This window comes from Oncorhynchus kisutch, unplaced genomic scaffold, assembly GCF_002021735.2.
Source record: "Oncorhynchus kisutch isolate 150728-3 unplaced genomic scaffold, Okis_V2 scaffold3465, whole genome shotgun sequence".
NCBI lineage: Eukaryota > Metazoa > Chordata > Actinopteri > Salmoniformes > Salmonidae > Oncorhynchus > Oncorhynchus kisutch.
Window position 1 is genome coordinate 385,603 of NW_022265410.1, and position 20,252 is coordinate 405,854.

Here is a 20,252-nt window from a genome sequence, read left to right on the forward strand (position 1 = left end):
AGTCCCTGATCCACCTCTACGCAGACGACACCATTCTGTATACTTCCGGCCCTTCTTTGGACACTGTGTTAACAACCCTCCAGGCAAGCTTCAATGCCATACAACTCTCCTTCCGTGGCCTCCAATTGCTCTTAAATACAAGTAAAACTAAATGCATGCTCTTCAACCGATCGCTACCTGCACCTACCCGCCTGTCCAACATCACTACTCTGGACGGCTCTGACTTAGAATACGTGGACAACTACAAATACTTAGGTGTCTGGTTAGACTGTAAACTCTCCTTCCAGACCCATATCAAACATCTCCAATCCAAAGTTAAATCTAGAATTGGCTTCCTATTTCGCAACAAAGCATCCTTCACTCATGCTGCCAAACATACCCTTGTAAAACTGACCATCCTACCAATCCTCGACTTTGGCGATGTCATTTACAAAATAGCCTCCAATACCCTACTCAACAAATTGGATGCAGTCTATCACAGTGCAATCCGTTTTATCACCAAAGCCCCATATACTACCCACCATTGCGACCTGTACGCTCTCGTTGGCTGGCCCTCGCTTCATACTCGTCGCCAAACCCACTGGCTCCATGTCATCTACAAGACCCTGCTAGGTAAAGTCCCCCCTTATCTCAGCTCGCTGGTCACCATAGCATCTCCCACCTGTAGCACACGCTCCAGCAGGTATATCTCTCTAGTCACCCCCAAAACCAATTCTTTCTTTGGCCGCCTCTCCTTCCAGTTCTCTGCTGCCAATGACTGGAACGAACTACAAAAATCTCTGAAACTGGAAACACTTATCTCCCTCACTAGCTTTAAGCACCAACTGTCAGAGCAGCTCACAGATTACTGCACCTGTACATAGCCCACCTATAATTTAGCCCAAACAACTACCTCTTTCCCAACTGTATTTAATTTTAATTTATTTATTTATTTTGCTCCTTTGCACCCCATTATTTTTTATTTCTACTTTGCACATTCTTCCATTGCAAAACTACCATTCCAGTATTTTACTTGCTATATTGTATTTACTTTGCCATCATGGCCTTTTTTGCCTTTACCTCCCTTCTCACCTCACATTGTATATAGACTTGTTTATACTGCATTAGTGACTGTATGTTTGTTTTTACTCCATGTGTAACTCTGTGTCGTTTTATCTGTCGAACTGCTTTGCTTTATCTTGGCCAGGTCGCAATTGTAAATGAGAACTTGTTCTCAACTTGCCTACCTGGTTAAATAAAGGTAAAATAAATAAATAAAATAAAAATGTAATCAGGTTGTAACAACAACGTGAAAAAAAGTCAAGGGGTGTGAAGTCTTTCTGAAGGCACTATTACCGGATGACGTTGTCATGGCCAAGACTATAACCTTACAGGATCAGTATTAAGACTAACCTTACAGGATCAGTATTAAGACCAACCTTACAGGATCAGTATTAAGACCAACCTTACAGGATCAGTATTAAGACCAACCTTACAGGATCAGTATTAAGACCAACCTTACAGGATCAGTATTAAGACCAACCTTACAGGATCAGTATTAAGACCAACCTTACAGGATCAGTATTAAGACCAACCTTACAGGATCAGTATTAAGACCAACCTTACAGGATCAGTATTAAGACCAACCTTACAGGATCAGTATTAAGACCTTACAGGATCAGTATTAAGACCTTACAGGATCAGTATTAAGACCTTACAGGATCAGTATTAAGACCTTACAGGATCAGTATTAAGACCTTACAGGATCAGTATTAAGACCTTACAGGATCAGTATTAAGACCTTACAGGATCAGTATTAAGACCTTACAGGATCAGTATTTTTTTGTATACCTTATTTAACTAGGCAGGTCAGTTAAGAACAAATTCTTATTTTCAATGACTGCCTAGTGGGCAAATGCTCACCTTCGATGGCCACTGACACGCTGGAGAAGTGTGCTCTTCAGGGATGAATCAGTGGGTTAACTGCCTTGTTCAGGGGCAGAATGACAGATTTATACCTTGTCAGCTCGGGGGTTTGAACTTGCAACCTTCCGGTTACTAGTCCAACTCTCTAACCACTAGGCTACCCTGCCACCCCATTATACTGATGTTTCCCATCTACAACAGCTGGAGCACATACGGACATCTAGGTGCTTTCCGCAGGTCCTGGAGTTGTAGGAAAAACTCCTGGAAAACGCTGCTCACCACTGCTCCCAGGGTCACAACGTTATAAATCACCTGGGAGCCTGAGCAGCAGTGGTAGGATTTTCCTTTCCGTTTTACTGGTGTTTACCACGCCATATATTCAGGTCACTCTACATAAGTGTTGGCTAAATGACAGTACATTTAAATGTAAAAATGGCAATGATTGGACAGTTGGTCGACTCTACTGTCTTTAGAAAAATAGAGTAGTTTTGGAGGAAAACAGGGGGTCTGGTAACATGGTACTGTATGGACCAAACATCAATTATGCTTTTCAGGGAAAATGGCCTCCAGCAAAGCTACACTGAACAAAAATATAAACAATAATTTCAAAGATTTTACCGAGTTCATATAAGGAAATCGTTCAATTGAAATAAATTCATTAGGACCTAATCTATAGATTTCACGACTGGGAATACAGATATGAATCTGTTGGTCACAGATACCTTTTAAAAATAGAGTTGATCAGGCTGTTGATTACAGCCTGTGGAATGTTGTCCCACTTCTCTTCAATGGCTGTGTGACGTTCCTGGATATTGGCGGGAACTGGAACACACCGTCCTACACGTTGATACAGAGCATTCCAAACGTGCTCAATGGGTGACATGTCTGGTGAGTATGCAGGCCATGGAAGAACTGGGACATTTTCAGCTTCCAGGAATTGTGTACAGATCCTTGTTAGTGAGCAGTATCATGCTGAAACGAGGTGATTGCGGTAGATGAATGGGACTACAATGGGCCTCAGGATCTCATCACTGTATCTCTGTGCATTCAAAATTGCCATCGATAAAAGGCAATTGTGTTAGTTGTCCGTATCATATGTCTGCCCATACCATAACCTCACCGCCACCATGGGGCACTCTGTTCACATCAGCAAACCGCTCGCCCACACAAAGCCATGCATGCTGCCTGCCATCTGCCCGGTACTGTTGAAACTGGGATTCATCCCTGAAGAGCACACTTCTCCAGCGTGTCAGTGGCCATCGAAGGTGAGCATTTGCCCACTAAAGTCAGTCACAACACCAAACTGCAATGAGGTTGACTGAGGACGAGCACGTAGATGAGCTTCCACGAGACGGTTTCTGACAGTTTGTGCAGAAATGATTCAGTTGTGCAAACCTGCTGTTCGTTCGGGTGGCTGGTCTCAGACGATCCCGCAGGTGAAGAAGCCGGATGTGGAGGTCATGGGATGGTGTGGTTACACGTGGGCCGCGGTTATGAGGCCGGTTCAACGTACTGACAAATTCTCTAAAACGACGTTGAAAGCAGCTTATGGTAGAGAAATAAACATTGAAAGCTCTGGTGGACATTCCTGCAGTCAGCATACCAATTGCACTCTCCCTCAAACCTTTAACACAAGGTGCACCTGTGTAATGATCATGCTGTTTAATGAGCTTCTTGATATGCCACACCTATCAGATGGATGAATTAAATTGGCAAAAATGAGAAATGCTCACTAACAAGGATGTTAACTAATGTGCACATCATTTGAGAAATGTTTTTTGCACATGGAACATGTCTGGGATCTTTTATTTCAGCTCATGAAACCTGGGACCAAAACTTTACATGTTTGTTATAGTGTCTTCAGAAAGTATTTCTCCCCATGGACTTATTCTACACGTTTTGTTATAGCCTGGATTATATAGATGTTTTCCCCCTCACCCATCTAGACAAATACCCCATAATAAAAGTGAAAACATGGTTTCAAATTTACTTAAATGAAATATATAATTTACATGAGTTTTCACACCCGAGTCACTATTTTGTAGAAGCACCTTTGACAGTGATTACAGGTGTTTCTGGGTAAGTCTTAAGCACTTTCCACACCTGGATAGTGCAACATCTGCACATTATTTTCTAAATTCTTCAAGCTCTGTCAAATTGGTTGTTAATCATTGCTAGACCGTTTTCAGGTATTGCCATAGATTTAAGTTAAAATTGTAACTTGGCCACTGTCTTGGTAGGCTTGCCATAAAGGGGTTGAATTCTTATTGACTCTAGACATTTCAGCTTTTAATTTTTTGTTAATTTCTAAAAATAAACAATTCCACTTTGACATGATGGGGTGTTATGTGCTGGCCAGTGATGCAATCTGAATGTAAATAAACAACCAATTCATGCTGTAACAACTACATGTGAAAAGTTGAGGGTTGTGAATGCTTCCTGAAGGCACTGTAACTACCGACATTTAATGAACTAAGCCAAATGGTTGTTTCTATTGACTAATATGGGAGACAATTACACCGTTGAAATATGATTTGTTTAAATAAACAAATGTACCCTTCTGTGAAATAAATTAAGGCACATTTTTTTTACACACTCTGGATATGATAGATATGACCTGAGATAAGTACAAGTTGTAAAAAAAAAAAGAGTCTATTTATTTGACACATCTGAAAAATACAATGTTTTGCTCTGTTGAAATTGTAAAATATATAACTTTAAAGTAGATATGGCAGTTGGTTAAGTTTCAGTAATATCACAAAGGGATAGTTCTCAGATGCAGTACGCTGTCAAGGTCCAGTATCCTGGAAGTATTATTCCAACATTAAACACAGCACCATACAGAGACATGTACTGACAGAGTACTGACCCAACTGGGAGACCGTCCGCTGACGATACAATGGAATTAAAAGTAGACTCCTCGAGATGACGTTGCAACGAAGATAGAGATGAAGTGAGATACAGTCACACAAAGCATGTACACTTCATACTGTAACAACGTGGTAGCTACGGGACCAAAACAGCGGAGTAGCTTAACCTCGCGCTTCACGCTGCTACAACGTGGTAGCTACAGGACCAAAACAGCGTAGTAGTTTAACCTCGCGCTTCACGCTGCTACAACGTGGTAGCTACTGGACCAAAACAGCGGAGTAGTTTAACCTCGCGCTTCACGCTGCTACAACGTGGTAGCTACTGGACCAAAACAGCGGAGTAGTTTAACCTCGCGCTTCACGCTGCTACAACGTGGTAGCTACTGGACCAAAACAGCGTAGTAGTTTAACCTCGCGCTTCACGCTGCTACAACGTGGTAGCTACAGGACCAAAACAGCGTAGTAGTTTAACCTCGCGCTTCACGCTGCTACAACGTGGTAGCTACTGGACCAAAACAGCGTAGTAGTTTAACCTCGCGCTTCACGCTGCTACAACGTGGTAGCTACAGGACCAAAACAGCGGAGTAGTTTAACCTCGTGGTCCATGCTCCCTAGTTGTGGAGGAAATTGATCCACTAAGTGTTAACTAGGCGGGGCTAGGCAGGGTGGGGCTAGGTGAGGCTAGGCAGGGTGGTGTTAACTTTGTGCAACGACATCTCGCTGAGTCAGCCTTTAATGAAACCATTCACAATCTCGTAACACAGAAAGCGGCGTAACAAGGAGGGGAGGGGGGGGGGGGGGATTGTATAGCCTACATTATGGTCTCATCCAAGAAACAGCAACAAAGACCTTTATATCACAGATGTGGTGTGATATTACCACCTCTCTCTCAGCCCTTAGTCTGCCTTAAAGAGAGAACATGGCTGTTATTCTACATGGAGGGTTCAGAGATGATGTGAGACCGGTTGTGCGTCCCAAATGGCACCCTATTCTCTATGTTGTGCACTACTTTTGACCAGGGCTGATAAGGCTCCGGTGAAAGTAGTGCACTATATAAGGAATAGGGTGCCATTTGGGACACGACGCCAGGAGATGAAGGATTGTATGCAATGTAAACTGAGAAGAGTTTTAACACACTGAGGTATCGTCACAAAACAAGCCCTCTTCACATCTCCTTTCAGAATAAATACACTTGTATTATTGTTCTAAACGTTATGAGAAATATTGTAGTAGTTGTGAGCAACCAACAGTGATAAAATAAAACATTAAATATTTTTTAAATATCCTCAAATCCATGATTTTGTTTCTCGTTCCATATCCATATGAACAGAAAGGTAGTCAAGTTAAAGTTAGAAAACTATGTTCAATAAATAAAGTTATTCTTGTGTATTGTGAACATTGGTTCTATTCCGAATGGCTCCCTACTCCCTATGTAGTGCTGGTCAGAAGTAGTGTACTACATAGGGAATAGGGTGCTATTTTGGACATATCCAGAGAGTTGCATAGTGTACAGATGGGGCCTGTGGTGCAGAGCAGACTGAGCCTGGAGGGGCTAGGCGGGGTGGGGCTAGGTGAGGCTAGGCAGGGTGGGGCTAGGTGAGGCTAGGTGGGGTGGGGCTAGGCTAGGTAAGGCTAGGCGGGGTGGTGCTAGACAGGGTGAGGCTAGGCTCCACTGGGGCTGCATGGTAAAGTCCCATACAAACATAAGTCTCAATGGGTCCTTAGCTCTCACATCCCTGTAGGGGTCAATTTAGGAAGTTCACTGACATTCCACTTTTCCTCAATGGGAAAAATGTAGAATTGTAGTTCATCTACTTCCTGAAATTCCAGAATTAAAATTGACCCCAACCGTGGTGGTTAGGGACAACCTCTTCCAAGTCTCCATGTGCCCCTGGGCCCAGCAGCGGGCAGCGTGTCCTCCAGCCCAGTAGGGAGCAGCCTAACCAGGCTGTGTCTCTCAGTACACCCAGCTGACAGGGACCCACTGGGGCTCAGAACACAGCTGCTCCACGGCCGCCTGCAGCTGCTCAAAGGCCTTGTCCAGGTTGTCGTTAACGATGGTCAGGTCAAAGTAGTGGCTGTAGGCCCGGCGGATCCTGGCGCTCTCATCCACCGTCTTCTTCAGATCTGTCTCCTGGGAGAGGGGAGAGGGAGAAGTGGAGGGGGAGAGAGAGAGGGAGCGGAAGAGAATGGGGAGAGAGTGGAGGGGGAGAGAGAGAGGGGAGGGAGAGAGAGGGAGCAGAAGAGAATGGGGAGAGAGGGAGCAGAAGAGAATGGGGAGAGAGTGGAGGGGGAGAGAGAGAGGAGGGGGAGAGAGGGAGCAGAAGAGAATGGGGAGAGAGAGTGGAGGAGGGGAGAGAGAGTGGAGGGGGAGAGAGAGTGGAGGGGGAGAGAGGGAGCAGAAGAGAATGGGGAGAGAGGGGAGGGAGAGAGCGAGGGAGGAGGGGGAGAGAGTGAGAGAGGTTTCCATCAGTGATTATCTTCTGAATAACTACAACACTCAGAATTGTGCACAGATCCACCAACATCCAGAGACTGACCGTGAGCAGTTTGGTGGTGAGTCCAGCGTCCACCACGGCTTTGTGCATAGCTCTTAGTGTGTCCAGTTGTGGAGCAGCAACAAACACCACAAACGGCATGAACTCTGCTGTCTTCAACTGCTTCAGCGCCTGACGACACACACACACACGACCCATCAACACACGCACGACCCATCAACACACGCACGACCCATCAACACACGCACGACCCATCAACACACGCACGACCCATCAACACACGCACGACCCATCAACACACACACACACACACACGACCCATCAACACACACACACGACCCATCAACACACACACACACACACACACACACACACACACACAACCCATCATACTTATTCAGGTTTTGCTTAAGACCTATGCAGCTGTCTTTATCTCAATATCAAATGATTTCTGGGTAACAAATTAGGTCCCTTTTACTGTCATTATTTTCTATCAAAATAGCCAAAAAGAAACTCCTCAGCTTCTTAGGAAAAGCAATTTCTCAAAGAACTGTCTGGGAGTGTTCTGAATGGGAGGGGAAAACTGAGAACTAGCTGTTATTGGCAGAGGTTTGGAACTCTCTTTCTTATTGGTCTATTAACTCATTTTCCACATGGTGATGTCACTAGGCAGATCAAAACTCGATCCCACAAAAACAAGCTGAAATTTCAGGCGGTCTTTTCAATCAGCTCTTACACTAAAAGGCATGATCATAATGTTCACATTACAGTATTATTCCAACCTAAGTGCGGAAATATAAGGACACAGGAAAATCACATTTTTGACGGAACTGTACCTTTAAAATGAATAGATCCTGACTGTGTGAAATGTGTGTGTGTCAGACCTACCTGTGGGTTAACGTCCAGTATGCAGGTACGTCCTGCGTCCACCACCTCGTGGATGGAGTTCATCTTGGTTCCGTAGAGGTTTCCATCGTACTCTCCATGCTCCAGGTAGCGACGGGCCTTAATGTCTGTCTCCATCTGGGACCGAGACACAAAGCAGTACGACTGGCCGTCTCTCTCCTCCTCCCGAGCAGGCCGAGACGTGACTGGAGGGAGGTGAGGAAATGGTGGGAGGTAAGGAGAGAAAGAGGGGTGTGAGGAGAGAAAGAGGGGTGTGAGGAGAGAAAGAGGGGTGTGAGGAGAGAAAGAGGGGTGTGAGGAGAGAAAGAGGGGTGTGAGGAGAGAAAGAGGGGTGTGAGGAGAGAAAGAGGGGTGTGAGGAGAGAAAGAGGGTGTGAGGAGAGAAAGAGGGGTGAGGGGAGAGAAAGAGGGGTGTGAGGAGAGAAAGAGGGGTGTGAGGAGAGAAAGAGGGGTGTGAGGAGAGAAAGAGGGGTGTGAGGAGAGAAAGAGGGGTGTGAGGAGAGAAAGAGGGGTGTGAGGAGAGAAAGAGGGGTGAGGAGAGAAAGAGGGGTGAGGAGAGAAAGAGGGGTGAGGAAAAATCTCATTCATCCATAGGAGACTGAAGTTTGTCTTCTGCTGTACCCCTGATACACACACACACAGGGGGGACTGGGACTCACAGGGGACAGTGGTTCCATAGAGCAGGGGGTTGATATACACACACACACACAGGGGGGACTGGGACTCACAGGGGACGGTGGTTCCATAGAGCAGGCGGTTGATATACGCACACACACACACACACACACACACAGGGGGGACTGGGACTCACAGGGGACGGTGGTTCCATAGATTAGGGGGTTGATGATGATCAGTCTGTTCTTCAGGCTGCGCCGGCCCACTCCCTGAGCACCAATCAGAACCAGGGTCTTCCTCTGGAATGGAGGCATCTTGGCCACCTCTTCGTAGATCTGCAGCTCGTGGCGGTCAAACTCTGGTCGTCACGACAACAGACACACTACCACCATCAGCTTAGTTTGCTCAGTAATAAAACTAACACATAACTACTGAACAAAAATATAAAAATGCAATTTCAACGATTTTACTGAGTTAGTTAACAACTGTCAATTTAAATAAATTCATTAGACCATAATTTATGGATTTCACATGAATGGGCAGGGGCACAGCCATGGTTCGGCATAGAATCACCCACTGGGGAGCCAGGCCCAGCCAATCAGAATGAGTTTTCCCCCCACAAAAAGGGCTTTATTACAGACAGAAATAATCCTCAGTTCAATCAGCTGTCTGGGTGGCTGGTCTCAGACGATCCCGCAGGTAAAGAAGCCGGATGTGGAGGTACTAGGATGACGTGGTCCGCGTTTGTGAGGCCGGTTCAACGTACTGACAAATTCTCTAAAATGACGTTGAAGGTGGCTTATGGTAGAAACATGTACATTCAATTCTCTGGTGGACAGTCCTGCAGTTAGAATGCAAAATGCACACTCCCTCAAAACTGGAGACATCTGTGACATTGTGTTGTGTGACAAAACTGCACATTTTAGAGTGGTCTTTTGCCCCCAGCACAAGGTGCACCTGTGTACTGATCATGCTATTTAATCAGCTTCTTGATATGCCACAACTGTCAAGTGGATGGATTATCTTGGCAAAGGAGAAATGCTCACTAACGGGGATGTAAATAAATTGGTGAAAAACATGAGAAAAATAAGCTTTTTGTGTGTATGGAACATTTCTGAGATCTTTTCTTTCCGCTCATGAAACATGAAACCAACACATTACACGTTGAGTTTATATTTGTGTTCAGTATTATATACAGTCATCTCTACTACAGTTATATACAGTGTTCAAAACATTAAAGAACACCTTCCTACTATTGAGTTGCTTCCCCTTCAGCTACACTGATTAAAGTGGATTTAACAAGTGACACCCGGTCAGTACATGTCATGGAAAGAGCAGGTGTTCCTAATGTTTTGAACACTCGGTGTAGAGCCCACAATAGATGGTAAAAATGAACCTACTCCACACACACGTATTAGTTAGGCTCTACTGTAGTACACTTTTATATCACTGAAATATTAAATGAATGTCTGCCAATAATGAGAGATAAGAGGTATTATCCAGCTGCTCTTTGCTTCGATATGCATTAGGAGATGGCTCTGGTCAACAACATGTTACTGATAGCAACCCCCACTACTGTTATCAGTATAACAACCCCCACTACTGTTATCAGTATAACAACACCTACTACTGTTCAGTATAACACCACCCACTACTGTTATCATGGATCAGAGAGGTCTAACGGCTGGATCAGAGAGGTCTAACGGCTGGATCAGAGAGGTCTAACGGCTGGATCAGAGAGGTCTAACGGCAGGATCAGAGAGGTCTAACGGCAGGATCAGAGAGGTCTAACGGCAGGATCAGAGAGGTCTAACGGCAGGATCAGAGAGGTCTAACGGCAGGATCAGAGAGGTCTAACGGCAGGATCAGAGAGGTCTAACGGCTGGATCAGAGAGGTCTAACGGCTGGATCAGAGAGGTCTAACGGCTGGATCAGAGAGGTCTAACGGCTGGATCAGAGAGGTCTAACGGCTGGATCAGAGAGGTCTAACGGCTGGATCAGAGAGGTCTAACGGCTGGATCAGAGAGGTCTAACGGCTGGATCAGAGAGGTCTAACGGCTGGATCAGAGAGGTCTAACGGCTGGATCAGAGAGGTCTAACGGCTGGATCAGAGAGGTCTAACGGCTGGATCAGAGAGGTCTAATAGCTGGATCAGAGAGGTCTAATGGCTGCTGAACTCACCTGCATTCTTGGACATCAGGTACATCATCTTCTTCTTCTTCTTCTTCTTTCCTGTTAGTGTCCCACAGAGAACACCTGGGAGGAACAACACACATTAAAAGTTCACTGAACCACAAGATGGCACCAGAGTAAACATATTTCCTAAGTACGTCTGAGTTGTGGACACAAGTAGAGGAGGGGGGGGGGGGGGGGGTATTTATTAGTTTATTAGAGGTTATTTATTAGAGTGTAGAGTCAGCCTATACTTTGCTGCCTAATGTGATAATTTGAGAAATAAACTGTCATGGGAATATTAGGCTGTGTGTATATAGTACACTACTTTTCAGGTGGGCAGAAGATATGATTTTGGGGTAGATGTCATTACTTTTTTGAGTATAAAGATGTGTGTTACAATTCCATTTCACCTTAGTTGAACCAGGCAGTATTCTGATTTATATAGGCGGGTATAAAGAAGTCTAACTACGTAATAATAATTACATTTTAAGCACTTTTCAAAACACCCAATGTCACTTTACAGTCAGAAATGTACCTGATCCATTCCATTCTCTCCTCACAAAGGCCTTCCTCTTCTCCTCTAAGAACTGACTGGGGATCAGTCCTGTGGCTCCTCCCACAATGTTGACTGCCTGGGGGACAGGATGTGAGGTCAGAGACATGCTACTTCCAGTTTCTCTTGCTCTAATCTTAAGGATCAGTTATTGTTTTGTAAATGAAAGTCAGAAATGGAATCCTAGCCCCTATTCCATTAGGGTGGTCAGGGCCGGGTGGTTAGGACAGCTGGAAGCAATATGATTAAATGTAGTGACGCACCGATATTACATTCTTGGCCGATATCCGATATCTTCCTTGCCAAAAAAAAACAATACCGAACCCCCCCCCCCCCGATTTTTTGTTGTCCTTTTAAACGTTCTAGTACAGTTAAATAGTTAACACACACATATGGATGCAGCGGTCTAAGGCCCTGCATCTCAGTGCAAGAGGCATCACTACAGTCCCTGGTTTGAATCCAGACTGTATCACATCCAGCCGTGATTGGGAGTCCCATAGGGCGGCACACAATTGGCCCAGCGTCGTCCAGGTTTGGCCGGGGGTAGGCTGTCATTGTAAATAAGAATTTGTTCTTAACTGATTTGCCCAGTTAAATAAAAGGTTATGCACACACCAAAAAGTTATTTTGTTGGCATTTACACACGTCCCCATTACCAGTAAAACATAATCAAAACATTCATTTCACTTACTTGCTGTGCTGTTAAGTTTCATTCTCAACCAGGATTTCTATGGAACGCGGTTTGGGTCTTTGCGTGTCAAAAAAAGTTACACGTCAAATAAAAACTATTTGACGTGTCATATAAGCTTGTTGACCAATCAGGATATGACTGCATGTCACATAATAATCGATCTCGTTCATTTTTTTTAAACGTAGTTACACCAATTACACTAATCACTCGTATTTTAAATGTCACAACGATCCATCGATACGTATGCTATGATGCTGGTAAAGTTGCTAGCTAGCTCATAGATGCAAACGATGTTCTTCCCCAAAAACACATCTGTTTCAGTAGCTATAGTTACCTGGCTAACTATATAGCTAGGTGTCATCATCTAAAATAACCCTAATTTATAAGACAGTTCTTATTTGATTAATGGTGGTTGGACCCATCTATGTGAAGCTAGCCACAATAAGGATTAGCCAAAATAGTGGACTTTGCGGTTAGCCTTCAAAATAAAAGTATGCCATTGACAGTGATGCAAATTAATACAAATAGTATAATTATGGCAGTTTAATAGATCATGCTAAATGAGGTTGGAATGTTATATAAAATCAACAAAAGACAATTTGTTAATTTGACAAAAGCTTTTGAAACTACACTGGATGTAATAGGGTAGCCTAGTGGTTAGAGCGTTGGACTAGTAACCGAAAGGTTGCAAGTTCGAATCCCTGAGCTGACAAGGTACAAATCTGTCGTTCTGCTCCTGAACAGGCAGTTAACCCACTGTTCCTAGGGCATCATTGAAAATAAGAATTTGTTCTTAACTGACTTGCCTAGTTAAATAAAAAATGAATAAAATACTTTAGAATTGCATTGTGGGCATACTTATTTCACTGTACAGCCTTACCAATGGATTGTGGATCAATGACATGGTGCATCAGTCTACCCAGTGACGCCCAGAGAACATTAGCGTTGTAGCTCTCATTGCGGGACTCTGAAACAACTGTGAATTGAGCCACATTTATTGTCAACCTATACTGTGTGGATGTTTTGGAGTCTGATAACTGAGGAGGACATTGGGAAAAAATATATTGGGTATTGAGTAGACTGATACCCCATTTCATTGATCCTCAATCCTTAGGTAAAACTGTACAGTGCAATATGAATGTCAACACACACAATAGGCTGACTGGGGAGGTGATTTCACACAGTCACAGTCCCGCGATAAGAGCTACAACGCTAATATTTGCATAAACTCTTCAGTTGTGTTCTGTGGGTGTCACAGAGTAGACTGATACCCCATTTCATTGCTCCACATTCCAATCTTGTTTAACATTATCTACGTAGTCGAAATATGGCATGATTCCACCAATTGTAACCTTCTGCATCACTTTCAAATAGGTACTTTTATTTTGAAGGCAAACCGCAAATTCCTCTATTGTTCCTAATCCTTATTGCGGCTAGCTTCACCAGAAATAACCCGGTCCCGTTGAGACTCACTAGCCAGATGAAGCTAGCTGGCTGCTTATAATATAGCTATGGGAAACAAGGTTAAGTAGCTGGCTAGCTATTTATGTTCATGAACTGAAGTTCAATTTCAATAGGGGAACAACAAGAGACCACCTAGCTAATACTTAATCACAAGGATTGCTCAAACATTGCTAAGAATAGTGAAAATGACGGCAGGTTCTACTGGTCATTGTTTTCAGGCTGGTTGTATTGGTGCTAGCTTGGTACCAAGCTAAAGCTAGCTGCCCCAGAAGTTGGGGTCGAACAAATGATGCTTTATTACCAACGTGGTATTGTAAACACATCGTTCGTGGCCGGTGTTTGCAGACTTCTTGTACAGATTTGACAGTGCTACTGATAGTAGTAGTGGTGGTGCTTGGCTTGTAAACTCAGATCCTTGTACAGCTTTGACAGTGCTACTGATAGTAGTGGTGGTGCTTGGCTTGTAAACTCAGAACCCTGTACAGATTTGACAGTGCTACTGATAGTAGTGGTGGTGCTTGGCTTGTAAACTCAGAACCTTGTACAGATTTGACAGTGCTACTGATAGTAGTGGTGGTGTTTGGCTTGTAAACTCAGAACATTGTACAGATTTGACAGTGCTACTGATAGTAGTGGTGGTGCTTGGCTTGTAAACTCAGAACCTTGTACAGCTTTGACAGTGCTACTGATAGTAGTGGTGGTGCTTGGCTTGTAAACTCAGAACCTTGTGCAGCATTGACAGTGCTACTGATAGTAGTGGTGGTGCTTGGCTTGTAAACTCAGAACCTTGTGCAGCATTGACAGTGCTACTGATAGTAGTGGTGGTGCTTGGCTTGTAAACTCAGAACCCTGTACAGATTTGACAGTGCTACTGATAGTAGTGGTGGTGCTTGGCTTGTAAACTCAGAACCTTGTGCAGCATTGACATTGCTACTGATAGTAGTGGTGGTGCTTGGCTTGTAAACTCAGAACACACAACATTCTCCAATAGAACGCTGTTATTTTACATGGCAAATTAAAAGCTTATTTAACACATCAAATAGTGTTATTGTCAAATAGTGTTATTTGACATGTATCTTATTTGACACGCAAAGACCCAAACGGTGTTCCATAGCATGTGGTGAAGCTATGACTGTGCAACATCTGAACAACAGCACACTTGGTAGTGTGTACCGGTGCTCCAGCAGTCGGTGAAAGCCAACATCACCCACGACAGAGAATGGTTGATTGTCAAGGGCAATGAATTCCATTATCTTGCCACTAATGGATTTCACCTTTGAGTGGTCTCTAAACTAGATACCATCGATACCGATGGTGGCATTTTTTAGCTAATATCATCCGATTCCGATATATCGTGCATCCCTAATTAAAAGTTCCACCTAGCGAATCAAAAGAAGGCAAGATGGAACACGGACCTACTACCATATTGCTTACACTGTATCTCTCCATCCAGTTGTTTCAGATCAAGTGCCTAGGGGTGGATGTGGGAAAGTCATTCAACCCTGAGTCTATGAGAACGTTCCTCTGAAAGTAGTAGCAGAGCCATATAGTTGAGCAGTAAGGCATGAGGACCTGTGGATTACGGATGAATAACACACAGCTAAGGGCTGTTCTGTGGTCAGCAGTACCTACCTGCCACCAGTTAGGGTCCTCTCTGTTGACAATGTGCAAAACATCTCCTTTAGAGAAGGCCAGGCCAGCCTCCTTACAGGGGATCAGGTTGTCTGTGGCTGGGCTGTAGTTAAAGTGGGGTTTCAGATGCACCTAGAAAACAAGGTCTGTGTTACCATAGTTACAGCTTCAGGTAGAAAAAAGGAAATAGGAGGGGTGTTTAACAACGACATCTTCAGATTGTAAATCACCAACAGCCCAACGCTCTACAGTCTGTACTGTGAGAATCTACAGGGAGAAACAAACAATCTACAGGACCGTATCTCTCCAGGAACAGGGTTGGAGAGCCCTGTCCTACAGGACTGCATCTCTCCAGGAACAGGGTTGGAGAGCCCTGTCCTACAGGACTGCATCTCTCCAGGAACAGGGTTGGAGAGCCCTGTCCTACAGGACTGCATCTCTCCAGGAACAGGGTTGGAGAGCCCTGTCCTACAGGACTGCATCTCTCCAGGAACGGGGTTGGAGAGCCCTGCCCTACGGGACCGTATCTCTCCAGGAACGGGGTTGGAGAGCCCTGCCCTATGGGACCGTATCTCTCCAGGGACGGGGTTGGAGAGCCCTGCCCTACGGGACCGTATCTCTCCAGGAACAGGGTTGGAGAGCCCTGTCCTACGGGGCCGCATCTCTCCAGGAACAGGGTTGCAGAGCCCTGTCCTACGGGACCGCATCTCTCCAGGACCAGGGTTGGAGAGCCCTGTCCTACAGGACTGCATCTCTCCAGGACCAGGGTTGGAGAGCCCTGTCCTACAGGACTGCATCTCTCCAGGAACAGGGTTGGAGAGCCCTGCCCTACAGGACTGCATCTCTCCAGGAACAGGGTTGGAGAGCCCTGTCCTACATAAGGCCCCAGATCAGCTGTCCTTTCCTTTACTCCTCTTCATCCCCCAGATAGTATGAAAGAGAAAGAAAGCCTCTCTCCCTCCTCCTCCTTGCTCTTCCTCCCTCCCTCTCTTCCTCCTCTCCCTCCCTCTCCTCAGTGCCCCAGTTATCCCATGAAGTGTATTAATAGGACCAGTGTGTCCCAGGCAGGGTAACAGTTCCAGCTGCGTGCCCTGTCATTCTGGGTTAGGACCAGGTCAACCCCGTCTCCCCCTCAACCACCCTGACAGGTACAAAAACACAGTGATGGAAAAAGTCAAAGATAACTTCATAGAAAATGACTCAAGTAAAAGTCACCCAGTAAAATTCTACTTGAGTAAAAGTCAAAGTGTTTGGTTATAAACATGCATCAAAATGAAATGTAATTGTTAAAATATACTTAAGTATCAAAATGTAAAAGTATAAATCATTTCAAATGATTTTTTACTATAGAAAAGCAGACAGCACCATGTTCTTGTTCTGTAAATGTACAGCTAGCCAGGGGCACTCCAACACTCAGACATTATTACAGCTAGCCAGGGGCACTCCAACACTCAGACATTATTACAGCTAGCCAGGGGCACTCCAACACTCAGACATTATTACAGCTAGCCAGGGGCACACTCCAACACTCAGACATTATTACAGCTAGCCAGGGGCACACTCCAACACTCAGACATTATTACAGCTAGCCAGGGGCACTCCAACACTCAGACATTATTACAGCTAGCCAGGGGCACACTCCAACACTCAGACATTATTACAGCTAGCCAGGGGCACTCCAACACTCAGACATTATTACAGCTAGCCAGGGGCACTCCAACACTCAGACATTATTACAGCTAGCCAGGGGCACTCCAACACTCAGACATTATTACAGCTAGCCAGGGGCACTCCAACACTCAGACATTATTACAGCTAGCCAGGGGCACTCCAACACTCAGACATTATTACAGCTAGCCAGGGGCACTCCAACACTCAGACATTATTACAGCTAGCCAGGGGCACTCCAACACTCAGACATTATTACAGCTAGCCAGGGGCACTCCAACACTCAGACATTATTACAGCTAGCCAGGGGCACTCCAACACTCAGACATTATTACAGCTAGCCAGGGGCACTCCAACACTCAGACATTATTACAGCTAGCCAGGGGCACTCCAACACTCAGACATTATTACAGCTAGCCAGGGGCACACTCCAACACTCAGACATTATTACAGCTAGCCAGGGGCACTCCAACACTCAGACATTATTACAGCTAGCCAGGGGCACTCCAACACTCAGACATTATTACAGCTAGCCAGGGGCACTCCAACACTCAGACATTATTACAGCTAGCCAGGGGCACTCCAACACTCAGACATTATTACAGCTAGCCAGGGGCACTCCAACACTCAGACATCCTTTACAAATGAAGCATTTGTGATGAGCAAGTCTGCCAGATCAGAGGCAGTTGGGAAGTGTGTGAATTTGACCTTTTTCCTGTCCTGCTAAGCATTTGAAATGTAACAAGTACTTTTTGGGTGTCAGGGGAAATGTTTGGAGTAAAAAGTACATATTTTCTTTAAGAATGTAGTGAAGTGTCAAAAACATCAATAGTAAAGTACAGATCCCCCCAAAAACCATCATTTACACTGCAAAAGCAAAAATCCAATAGGACCAAGAGACAACTGCAGTGTATGTACTGTACACACTTCCTCTGACCTGTACAGCCCAGGTGCAGAAACAGGTTCTCAATAGGAGATAGATATTAGAAGGACCATGCCCCTAACAGTATCATTATTACAGCCTCTCTGACCTAGTGGGGAACCAGCCCTCCTCCTAATATCTAACAGTATCATTATTACAGCCCCTCTGACCTAGTGGGGAACCAGCCCTCCTCCTAATATCTAACAGTATCATTATTACAGCCTCTCTGACCTAGTGGGGAACCAGCCCTCCTCCTAATATCTAACAGTATCATTATTACAGCCCCTCTGACCTAGTGGGGAACCAGCCCTCCTCCTAATATCTAACAGTATCATTATTACAGCCCCTCTGACCTAGTGGGGAACCAGCCCTCCTCCTAATATCTAACAGTATCATTATTACAGCCTCTCTGACCTAGTGGGGAACCAGCCCTCCTCCTAATATCTAACAGTATCATTATTACAGCCCCTCTGACCTAGTGGGGAACCAGCCCTCCTCCTAATATCTAACAGTATCATTATTACAGCCTCCCTGACCTAGTGGGGAACCAGCCCTCCTCCTAATATCTAACAGTATCATTATTACAGCCCCTCTGACCTAGTGGGGAACCAGCCCTCCTCCTAATATCTAACAGTATCATTATTACAGCCCCTCTGACCTAGTGGGGAACCAGCCCTCCTCCTAATATCTAACAGTATCATTATTACAGCCCCTCTGACCTAGTGGGGAACCAGCCCTCCTCCTAATATCTAACAGTATCATTATTACAGCCCCTCTGACCTAGTGGGGAACCACCCCTCCTCCTAATATCTAACAGTATCATTATTACAGCCTCTCTGACCTAGTGGGGAACCAGCCCTCCTCCTAATATCTAACAGTATCATTATTACAGCCCCTCTGACCTAGTGGGGAACCAGCCCTCCTCCTAATATCTAACAGTATCATTATTACAGCCCCTCTGACCTAGTGGGGAACCAGCCCTCCTCCTAATATCTAACAGTATCATTATTACAGCCCCTCTGACCTAGTGGGGAACCAGCCCTCCTCCTAATATCTAACAGTATCATTATTACAGCCTCCCTGACCTAGTGGGGAACCAGCCCTCCTCCTAATATCTAACAGTATCATTATTACAGCCCCTCTGACCTAGTGGGGAACCAGCCCTCCTCCTAATATCTAACAGTATCATTATTACAGCCCCTCTGACCTAGTGGGGAACCAGCCCTCCTCCTAATATCTAACAGTATCATTATTACAGCCTCTCTGACCTAGTGGGGAACCAGCCCTCCTCCTAATATCTAACAGTATCATTATTACAGCCCCTCTGACCTAGTGGGGAACCAGCCCTCCTCCTAATATCTAACAGTATCATTATTACAGCCCCTCTGACCTAGTGGGGAACCAGCCCTCCTCCTAATATCTAACAGTATCATTATTACAGCCCCTCTGACCTAGTGGGGAACCAGCCCTCCTCCTAATATCTAACAGTATCATTATTACAGCCCCTCTGACCTAGTGGGGAACCAGCCCTCCTCCTAATATCTAACAGTATCATTATTACAGCCCCTCTGACCTAGTGGGGAACCAGCCCTCCTCCTAATATCTAACAGTATCATTATTACAGCCTCTCTGACCTAGTGGGGAACCAGCCCTCCTCCTAATATCTAACAGTATCATTATTACAGCCTCTCTGACCTAGTGGGGAACCAGCCCTCCTCCTAATATCTAACAGTATCATTATTACAGCCCCTCTGACCTAGTGGGGAACCAGCCCTCCTCCTAATATCTAACAGTATCATTATTACAGCCCCTCTGACCTAGTGGGGAACCAGCCCTCCTCCTAATATCTAACAGTATCATTATTACAGCCTCCCTAGTGGGGAACCAGCCCTCCTCCTAATATCTAACAGTATCATTATTACAGCCTCTCTGACCTAGTGGGGAACCAGCCCTCCTCCTAATATCTAACAGTATCATTATTACAGCCTCTCTGACCTAGTGGGGAACCAGCCCTCCTCCTAATATCTAACAGTATCATTATTACAGCCTCTCTGACCTAGTGGGGAACCAGCCCTCCTCCTAATATCTAACAGTATCATTATTACAGCCCCTCTGACCTAGTGGGGAACCAGCCCTCCTCCTAATATCTAACAGTATCATTATTACAGCCCCTCTGACCTAGTGGGGAACCAGCCCTCCTCCTAATATCTAACAGTATCATTATTACAGCCCCTCTGACCTAGTGGGGAACCAGCCCTCCTCCTAATATCTAACAGTATCATTATTACAGCCCCTCTGACCTAGTGGGGAACCAGCCCTCCTCCTAATATCTAACAGTATCATTATTACAGCCT

General features: G+C 45.1%; 1 protein-coding gene across 1 annotated transcript in view; it reads right to left on the reverse strand.

Annotated features, from left to right (window-relative positions):
• Positions 1-3,694: 3,694 nt before the first annotated feature.
• The window catches only part of LOC109878004 (MAGUK p55 subfamily member 6), a 36,853-nt gene continuing 20,295 nt past the window's right edge, over positions 3,695-20,252 (reverse strand). The window contains exons 7-13 of the mRNA XM_031820523.1: positions 15,309-15,440; positions 11,504-11,600; positions 10,975-11,049; positions 8,990-9,151; positions 8,162-8,364; positions 7,316-7,444; positions 3,695-6,909 (exon numbers count right to left, since the gene is read on the reverse strand). Coding sequence (XP_031676383.1) covers positions 6,733-6,909; positions 7,316-7,444; positions 8,162-8,364; positions 8,990-9,151; positions 10,975-11,049; positions 11,504-11,600; positions 15,309-15,440 — 975 coding nt within the window. The 3' untranslated portion in view covers positions 3,695-6,732. The remainder of the gene's footprint in view (positions 6,910-7,315; positions 7,445-8,161; positions 8,365-8,989; positions 9,152-10,974; positions 11,050-11,503; positions 11,601-15,308; positions 15,441-20,252) is intronic.